Source organism: Setaria italica, chromosome III (genome assembly GCF_000263155.2).
Source record: "Setaria italica strain Yugu1 chromosome III, Setaria_italica_v2.0, whole genome shotgun sequence".
Taxonomy (NCBI): Eukaryota; Viridiplantae; Streptophyta; class Magnoliopsida; order Poales; family Poaceae; genus Setaria; species Setaria italica.
In genome coordinates this window covers 3069925-3079655 of record NC_028452.1, presented here as the reverse complement: position 1 = coordinate 3079655, position 9731 = coordinate 3069925, and the positions used below count along the sequence as shown (strand labels likewise).

The 9731-nt window shown below is 45.7% G+C and overlaps 1 protein-coding gene across 1 annotated transcript; it reads right to left on the bottom strand.

Annotated features, from left to right (window-relative positions):
* Positions 1-5869: 5869 nt before the first annotated feature.
* LOC101784810 lies at positions 5870-7014 on the bottom strand. Its single transcript, XM_004960317.2, has 2 exons — positions 6718-7014; positions 5870-6380 (listed from the first exon to the last, which is right to left on the bottom strand). The coding sequence occupies exons 1-2, from the start codon at positions 6948-6950 to the stop codon at positions 6158-6160; spliced, it is 456 nt and encodes a 151-aa protein (XP_004960374.1). The 5' UTR covers positions 6951-7014; the 3' UTR covers positions 5870-6157.
* Between the last annotated feature and the right edge of the window lie 2717 nt (positions 7015-9731).

The window sequence follows — 9731 nt, the reverse complement described above, 5'->3', positions numbered from 1 at the left end:
GCCGCCGGCTAGCACGGCCAGCCCCTGAACGGTGGTTAGTATGACAGGTGGGCCCCACGAACGGTGTTAACAGAAGGAGAAAACGGTGCTCGTCCCGTCTGTCGCAATCTCTCCAACCAAACAAAAAATTGGGACGACCCTATCCCATTCAACCAAACAAGAAATGGGATCATCCCATCCCGAAAAGCTGAGACGGGACCGTCCCGTTCTACATTGTCTCCCAACCAAACGCACCCTAACTAACTACATCTCCGATCCATCCTGCAGCCTGCCTGTGTCCGCACGGCACACGCTAACCGGCTGACGCGCACCGTACCCATCGGGGGTTCTCGGAATTCGGATGAGGCTGCCGACTGTCGCTGGATGGCTCTACATACGGACCAATGGAGTATCGTGCGGTGGCAAGTCAGCAGCTCATAAAATTGCCTCGCGGACCATCGACACGGACCGAGTCATCTGACGACCTGCAACTTCCCAACCATCCGTCGTTGTCCATGGAGCTAGCTTTCGTCAGAAAACGCTTTGCTAGAAACTACGGAGGAGTAGCACGGTATTCTCGTCAATCGCTCTCACTACAGTTGTTGAGCAAGCTGAGGGCCCACAGCTCAGTGGTTACGAGCAATTGACTGCGTGAAAACATGTGCTGGAGAAACACGTAACGGCTGGTAGACACAAGTGAGTCAAACACAATTTACCTGCTGTGACCCTTATCTGTTGCCCGTAGACGTGCTTCGATCAGAAAGACCTGGACGTACCAGCTCGGTCCGATCTATTCCGATCCATTTCCAGGAAAAAGCTATACTACGTACGTACTAGGCGGCTGTTCACTTGGGCACTTGGCATGGCATCGCATCAGCCAAAATGGAGACAATCGCCGGTCCGTCCGTGGAGTTGTAGAACTTGGTACCGTGCATCATTGCCATATCAGTCATCAGGTGTGTACTCCGGTCTCTCCACTCGATCAGCTGTGTCGACGCTAGAGACGGATTCGATCCCACGCGTCAGATCGCTGCGGTCGTGCCGATCGGACGGTCAGCGAAGGAGGGCACGGTGGTCAGCCGGTCAACGGTCGCCGCGGCGCCCCCTGGCCCTGCTCTTACCCCGCTGCCGCCTCCTCTGCCCGCACCCGCAGATCGACGACCGGTCAACGGTCAAGGCTGCGCGGAGGAAGAATCGGTCTCGCTGCGCGTGGGCCCCCACGGGCACGCGTGCGCCCGGGGGGGATGCAGGTGAGCTGCGGCTTGCGGTGCGGGGAAACTTCGCCCACGCATGATTGGGCTGGAATTGGTGAGCAAGTCAAGCCAGTCACGCGGCAGCGGCAGGGGTCAACACACAGCTCAGTTTTTTTGCGTGTGCACAGTAGATTTTATTCTGCGAACAGTAAAAAGTATCTTACTGGCTCCGGATAAGATAAACCTACTGCTGGCACGGGATTAGTAGTGCACGTCACCGTAATGGCTCCATCAATATGCGCGCGTGCGTGTATACTTTGCATCTGTATGTACACTTGCTTCAAAAAAAAAAATTCCCACCAAGAGATTAGAGGCCTGATTTCTTTTTTTTCTAAAAAAAAAAGTTGCAGTGCTGTTCCACTTGCTCTTCCGCTGCAGCTCGAGACCTGCGGCACGACCGATGACCCCCTAATCATTGAGCAATCCTAGCTCATATTGTCAGCGCATATGATGGCCCCCTACCAAAAACGATCCCACGGTCAGGTATCTCGGAGCTCAGGTTGTACGTGTTCGGCAGTGCTAGCTAGCTCGCCCTTTCAGATCGGACAGTCTAGTGTCTGTTTCACGGATCGATCGATGCCATCCATGCCTCATGCGATTAGGAGCTAGCAAGCACAAGAAAGGTTACGATCAGTCTGACCGTGCTAGCAGCAGCCTAGGTCAATCAGCTCCAGCAGCAAAACGTGTGAGCAGCCAAAGCAGCGACGATGGTGATGATGAGACCTAACCCAACCCAACGAACAGTGCGTGCGGCCACCTGTTTCCGTGATGTTTTCCGGTCAGCTAGCTAGCTGCTATAGCCACCTGCAGGTATAGGTTGTCTGTGTCTCGTGCGTGATGGAGGAGCCAACCCCACTTCCGTTTTGTGCTGCCGACCTATCTAGCTTTAGCTGCTACTTAGTGGTATCAGCAGCAATCATGGGCGGTTCTTGCGTATGATTATTGGCACTTTCTTCTCCCAACTCCTCCTCCAATTTTTGGTTTCCGGGTGGATTTGGCTTGCATTTTGTCCTATCGCCTATTACTTTCTTTCTTCCACGGGAATCGTCTTGTTTCCATCATCACTCATGTACCTATATATACACACAACAAGTAAAATCTATGAATTTAAAAATACTAAAACGATCTAAAATTTAGGATGGAGGAAGCATGTCGACACTGTGCGCATATCATCCACACGAATTCTGTTGGAATTCCTCGCAGCAGCAGCAGCAGGAGGAGGAGCCATGAAAGGGACGGGCACCGATCGAGCAGGCGGCAGAGCGTGCATGCGAACAAGCGCAACTCCGAATCCACCGGCACCGATCGCCTAGCGCGTGGTGACATGGTGATAATGGCGCCGGATTATTTGCGGTGGGGAGTGGAGGCGGGTCACGTCACATCCATCGCGCACCGCCACGGAGACGGCGAGCAGTGGCCTCCTCCTCCCCCTTTGCCCTGCTCGCGCTAGCACTCTGACTCTTTCTTCACGCCGCTCTGGAGCCTCGCGCGCCACACGTGACTCCATCTTCTGGTGGCATCTAATGTCCGGACTCCTTCTTAACCACATAAAAGAAAATGTAATAAATAAAAACACTGTTGTTTGTTACTGAAATGCCCTTTCTGTTCTTGTTTGTGGTGCTTAAGTTTTTCGTCCTTTTTTGTTTGTGCAGTATTTGTTTGCTGTTTGTCCACTGCAGTGCAGTAAGATTCTGAACGTACTCCTCCGAATTCTACCTTCTTCGTGCATTCGCTGAATGTGACCTAGGGAAACAATTAAAATTAAAGTAAAAACTAACATTTATCTCAACAACCTTCAGCGAATGAACGAATACCGCCAGTATGTATTTACTAGTAATAAGCATGAAGAAAAATACAAGTCATTGTTAGAAGTGCGTGCATTTGGGGATGTAAGCCAATTATTGGGACGACATGTTTTTGCTCAAGATTCGCACGCAAGGACATATATTTCCCTACCTATTTCGGATCGAAATACGAGCGACGGTATGGATGCCGGCTTGTTTTCTCTTGCTTGGAAGCAAGAAACAGGCTGCATCCCTTTTTTTCTTCCTCTCATCATACGAAGTTGGCTGCAACTGCAAGTGGCGCATACGTTCCTGCAAGTTGTAGCCACTCCCACGCGATATTCTAGAACAACATGATACCGGCCAGAAGTCCAATTCTCACCGTCTCAAAAATAGTGGGGAAGCAGAAAAAGAGAGAGCCAGGAGCCGAATCGCTAGGACGACATCATGAATTTCGATTTTAAAATACACATATATTAGGATTTAAAGAATAATTTCAAAAGATCTATTCATATAACCTCTATACAGTAAGGACGCACGTAACGTAACTAATTGTTAGTTAAAATCCTAATACAGATGTTTAGTTTTATGTTGAATTCGCTAAGCTCGGTCGAGAATGGCATCATCATCGTCATCATGTTAGGTGTATATTACTCCATCAGTCCCAAATTACTATTCATTTTGACTTTTCTAGGTACATAGCTTTTGCTATATATATATCAAACATGCAGTGCGTGCTTCCTAAGTTAATTTGTATCTTCCACCTACCACGTAAAACCACCAAGCATATAAATCCCATGAGACTGCATGCATGCATGCATGGAATCTTTTGTAGGTTCGAATCTTTGAAACAAATTTTCTCCTAAACCGTAACCCGATTGACAAATCATTTATTGACTCAAAAAAATATTCTTAACAAAACTAGATCCAATATGAATATATTTTTTACCATTTAAGCGAGCTGCAAATCTATGTACTACCGATTGCAACTCGGTCTACTACAGAGTTGCAACTAGTTATAGCTCTGTGTATTATTTGCATCTGGTCACAATAATCATATCAAGTTACAATTTTGAGTTGCAATCGTACCTTGTTGCAATTGGGTAGTAACTGGTTGCAATTCAATTCAATAGGAAGTATATCTGGGTGCAATGAGTATTAAATAATTGCAACCATAAGTACAAGTGCTAAATAGCAATTGAGTTGCAGACGTTCTTGCAATTTGAAGTACTACTTAGTTGCAATTATATACTTAAATAAAAAAATTTCATCAAACATAGCCTTCATAGATCTCGTTGTGTTAAGCATTTTTTTTCCCAACAAACTGCTTCAAACGGATCTAAAATCAGATATGCGATTTAGGAGATATCGCATTCTTTCATTTCTAATCAAGAAAAGATTCTCTACATGCATGCTTCCTGGTGGGTGGGTTGAGCTGTGAGGTGGCGTCACTTGGTTGGTTGTCAAGTTGCATTTAGGTTGTAGACGTTCTTGCAACTCAATGTACAGCTTAGTTGCAATTACATACTTAAAAAAACTTTCTGAAATATAGCCTTTGTGGATCTCGTTGTGTTAAGCACATTTTTTCAAACAACCTGCTTCAAACGGATCTAAAATCGGATCTGTAGTTTAGGAGAAATCACATTTTTTCATTTTGAATAAAGAAAAGATTCCCTACATGCATGCTTACTGATGCGTGAGTTGAGCTGTGAGGTGCCATCACGTAGTTGGTTATCTCTATTTAGTTTTGAATGCAGAAGCGTGACTTTCCTTGGCGCGTGAGTTAGCTAGCGTGCAGAACATAGGGTGGGAGGTCTGTGCATTTGCTGGACAGAATGCACTTGGGTGCATTTTAGCCTCGTAGATATTGATGTCTAGATGTATAGTAAAAGCTAGTTATATAGAAAAGTTAAAATAAATAGTAATTTGGGACTAAGGGAACAGTATATTACTATGTTGCCTAATAACAACTTCAGGTTTTTGGATGAACGCGTCTACCGGCACAGTACAATGGACATCATAAGCAGATTGGCCATTGTTGCTAATAATGTTAGCTTTCGGTGTTTTGCTTTCAGGAAACTCCAGAAAAAGTCGGCTAAAAGCCTGAAACCACTACAACACCAACCGTTCCTGACTCTACTTTGGGCCACTAGCAAATTATTAAAACATATTGACACATTCTATTGCAGCCCCAACTAAACGAGACATCTGCGTTGACTGCTTCGCAACTCACTGACAGATCCCGTAGCAGGTAGTAGCAGCATAGGTCATCGCAGAGCTGCCTCAACGGCTCAGCCTGTCGTGCTGTCCAAGTGCTGATGGCAACTGCAACTGCTGCGACTCCGGTTGACTCGATCAGTTCAGTGTTCAGGTTCAGAGAGGATTTGTGGACATTGACCCACCCCAACAACAACTGAATTAGGTACTTGTTCCATTTTGTTTGGAGCTGTAACAGAAACGCCTCTGGCCTTCGACTTCGCATCCAAACGCATCATTTTTTTTAAAAAAAAAGGACGCATCAATAGTTGCTTGGTGCCGAAAGTTAGTATTTATTTCGAAATAAAGGTAGGTAGTATTGGGAGATGCAGCCAATCTATGATCAATGATAGTTAGGATTTAGCCAGAAATGGGCTATGCCCAAGGCTGGGCCGGAAACAGTTACTACCCTGGGCTGCTGTTTTTCCTCACAACAACTTCTTAGCTTAAATTTTATGAGCTACTGTTGGTCCTAGGCCCATGGATAAAATAATCATAACCCTGGGCTTGTTGGATTCTCATTGCCATGGGTGGCCCATTCTCCCTAAAAAAATGTAGCTATGATTCCCAGGGTCAGGCAGTTCCCTTGATACTGAATTACTGATACACACTGCAGATAGCAGTTTTTTTTATAACATAATTGCAGAGAGCAGTAGCGCCCATCATCCATGGACATGGCATAAACAATAACCGTGTTACTTCCATTCAGAAGACAGCAAGTACAATATGAATATATATCAGATGGCTCTAAAATACTACTGTAGCATATATTCTTGTTTCCTTCAGAGACTGTTTGATTGCTAACTTATTCTGATGTCTGGTGATACTTTGTAGACTGTAGTATTCAACAGAGAAGCCTCCATGGGTTTAAAATGTGTGCGCATCCTAAACCTCCACGGACGCTTTCCTGTTCTTCTTCTTCTTCACCTTGAGCCGGATTTTAGGGCGGGAGGCGTCGCCGTCCGTTTGCCCGTCGGTGTCGTCCCCGGAGAAGGACATGGATGCGGCTGCTGATGCCTCCTGGTCCTCGGCCTTGGACTGGAGGCGCTTCATGAGCAACTCGGGCACCACCCAGTTGGACACGAAGTAGAAGAGCAGCATCAGAACACTGCAAGCGAAGATCAGCACGGCAGGCGTCAGAAAATTGCCGTGAGCACTGAAGGAGTGTCAGCTAGAACCCATAATTGATGAACCGAACTGAAAATATCTGAGAACGGTTGAATAAAGTAGTGTACTAGTGTTACAATCCTAGAGTTTCCTGACTGAAAGTGAGAGAAATGCCAAGTTCAACACTAGTGGCTTTCCAAAAGTACCTTGAGCAAAAATTAAACTTTACTCAAACAACACTAGAAGTACAGAACCTGGCCAATTTCAGGTTAAAGTTGAACGGGCTCCTCCGGCAGCCGAGTTAGTTAGACAGTGGTATGCGTGCGTGTGGTACTCGCCTGACTGGGATGAGCGACGAGACGTCGCCGGTGTCGGACGGCGAGCCTGGCACCAGCTTGGGGCTGAGGATCTCGCTGAGCTCCGGCGGCAAAGCCCGCAGCCTGCTGCCGCACGGCGCCCGGCGCCGGCGCGCCACGGCCGCTGCGGCTCTCCGGTGGCCATGCGCAGGAGCAGCAGCGGCCGCGGCGGGACGCTGGGCGGTGGAGCGTATCGTGAGCGCAGCTGCCTCCATGGATAAGAAAAGATATTTTTTCGAGCTGTTGAACGGCGCTCGCTGTGGTTTTGAACAGGGCTCGCTTTGTGGATAACGAGTTTTGCCTATTGGCTAGTGCTGCTTTGCTCTGCTTGGGGTGGTGGCTTTCTGGTTACGCTGGATGAACTAGGCCCATTTATGGCCCATCTAAACTGCACATGCGCTCCAACAAACAAACCAGTTGAGGCCCAGAGAAGTGCATTTTAAGGCCTGATGAAGAGCCCAATTAATAATCCATCTAAGACTACTCTCCAATGGCGGCTTTCGTTGTCCTCTTTTGACCTAGCCAGCCTAGGTAGTAGAGGGAGAGATACCAGTCTCCATTCCGTGATGACGTGCGTCACGCTCGGCTTCTCTTCTCTCCCAAGCTTTGTCCCGAGTCAATCCTACGCGCTTCTCGAAGGGAAAAAAAAGCGTCAATCCTACGTGTCGGCCGACAACTTTTCTCCCTCTCGCAGCCTCGCCCAACGGGAAACCAGACCAGCTGCTGGCCACGCCATGCATGCACGACCCCCGCTGACGTGCGCGCGTGCGTGATTACGTGGACTGATATTCGCGATAAGCGCATGCAGCCGCCCACCAAGATTTTTTTGTTTTGACACCACGATAATGTGGATCGAGCGGCGGATTTTCACACCGCATAAAACCGAGCGCGGACGCGGCATCCGCGCCGAGCATGCACCCAAACGCATTCACATCTTTCCACATTGTTCAAACTGCCGCATTCCCATTTCTCCTTTATGATGATCTTGCGAAACTAAAATTCCTTCGTCTTCAGTTAACGTAACTAAGAGTTAGACACAACAACTCAACTTTGAACGTACTTACTCCCTCTGTCCAAAAAAAAATGCAACTCTCGCTTCCCGAGAAATCAACCAATTTTAAATTTAAATTTATTCAAAATAGTACTAACATTTATTGTACAAAATAAATACCAATAGATAATATAATTTCATGCTGAATTTGGAGATGTGAATGTTAGTACTTTTGGTCAAATTTGAAACTATTTGACTCCTTGAGAAGCGAGAGTTGCATTCTTTTTAGGACGGAGGGAGTATGCCTAATGCTTTGAACGAGCGCGAACTTTGGAAGCATATCGTCATAATGAGGATACAAGCAAACAAGCGTGAAAGCAACTTGGATATACAACGCTTGATAGTGCCTGAATTCCTGTCTCAAAGGGAGCTCTATATATGGGTATTTCTAGAAATGCCAAAGCTAATTAGGCTAGTACCATGGATTACATTGGTTTTCCTGCAAGCATTGATAAGTATGTCATCTTAAACCTATAGTCTGGAAACTGGGATGATATATACTCCCTCCGTTCCAAATTGCAAATTGTTTTCACTTTATTAGGTACATAATTTTTGCTATGCATCTAAATATAGTGTATGTCTAAATGCATACAGATACCTATAAACTTAGGAAAGCCAAAACGATCTACAATTTGGAACGAAAGGAGTACAGAGAGATAATTTGATAAACTTGTATATCCATAATTAATCGACTTGAATTCATGTGCACGACCTTAGATGAAACCCATTTTAAGACCGATATGCTCAAGAATAGCCCGTAAATGTTTTATCGTTTTCTTTTTCACAGCGCTATAGCGGGCGGGCGCAAGGGAGAGTCCGATGCTACGGCCTGCGGAGGAAACGTGATGGAGTAAGGTTGAAAAATGCGGAATAGTGCATGGTTGATCTACAGATTCGGTCTTAGATCTGTACATAAAAATCAACTGAAGAGCAATGAAAAATTAGGCGCATATCCTCTCTTAACCATGAAAACCGTTCATCTATGTCAAACAAAAATATTGCGTATTCATGCTCGCTAGGTTACTATGAGAACAGGAAAAAATAGCGAAACTGTGAAGTTGTTCAATGGTTGTAGTCTAAGACGGCCCATACAAACTGTTAATGGAAAAGCTATACCAACATAACAAGCTAGTTGGTTGCTATTGCTAGACATACACCAAATGAAATTCCCTTCATAATTCGAATTATGGATCAATAATCGTGAAAAGCATGCATGTAAACGAATCAAATGCAAGCCTCAAACATATCAGTCGCTCTCTGCCAGTACATAGCATGCATCATCCGTCAGTTAGTAGTCAAATCATGTACATCCTCTCAATAATGCAGCTTCATCATCAGTGCAATTGGCCCCTCCAAAGATATCTCATCGTTCGATCAGCGTCATTCCCTGTGTCCTTGCTTCATCTTATATATGGGTATTGGGCTGAACGGACAATCAGTCCTTGTCTACTCGTGTCACGTCAGTCTCGAAGATCGACAAATTGGTGCTTGAATTGCAGAATTTTTATATCGTTTGCGCGTCAAGAGGTCTCTCTCTAGGTTTTGGCTAAACATGCTACCCTTGACTTCACACTAGCTAGGGCAGAATATTGACCGGTGAGTCATGCATGCAAATAAAATATTCACTGCTTACTGGATCATCGATGTTTAGATTCGGTGTATATATGGTCAATTTCTTTCCATTCAGTACAACACATATGCCTTATTTTACAGGTTTCCAACTGCTCCAAGTAGCAAGGTTGTTCTTTGATATTGCCATGAAATTGCCACTAGTGTTCTTTTGGAACTAGTGCTATCTGAAATAAGGTGGCTAGTCTAATTTACTACAGCAGAATCTGTCCAGTATGTGATCAGAAATCAGACTGACATCATGAATTCCTCACGCCACAAAAGCAATAGCAGATGCATGTAAAAGCATGGATACATATTTGCTGAATTCATACTA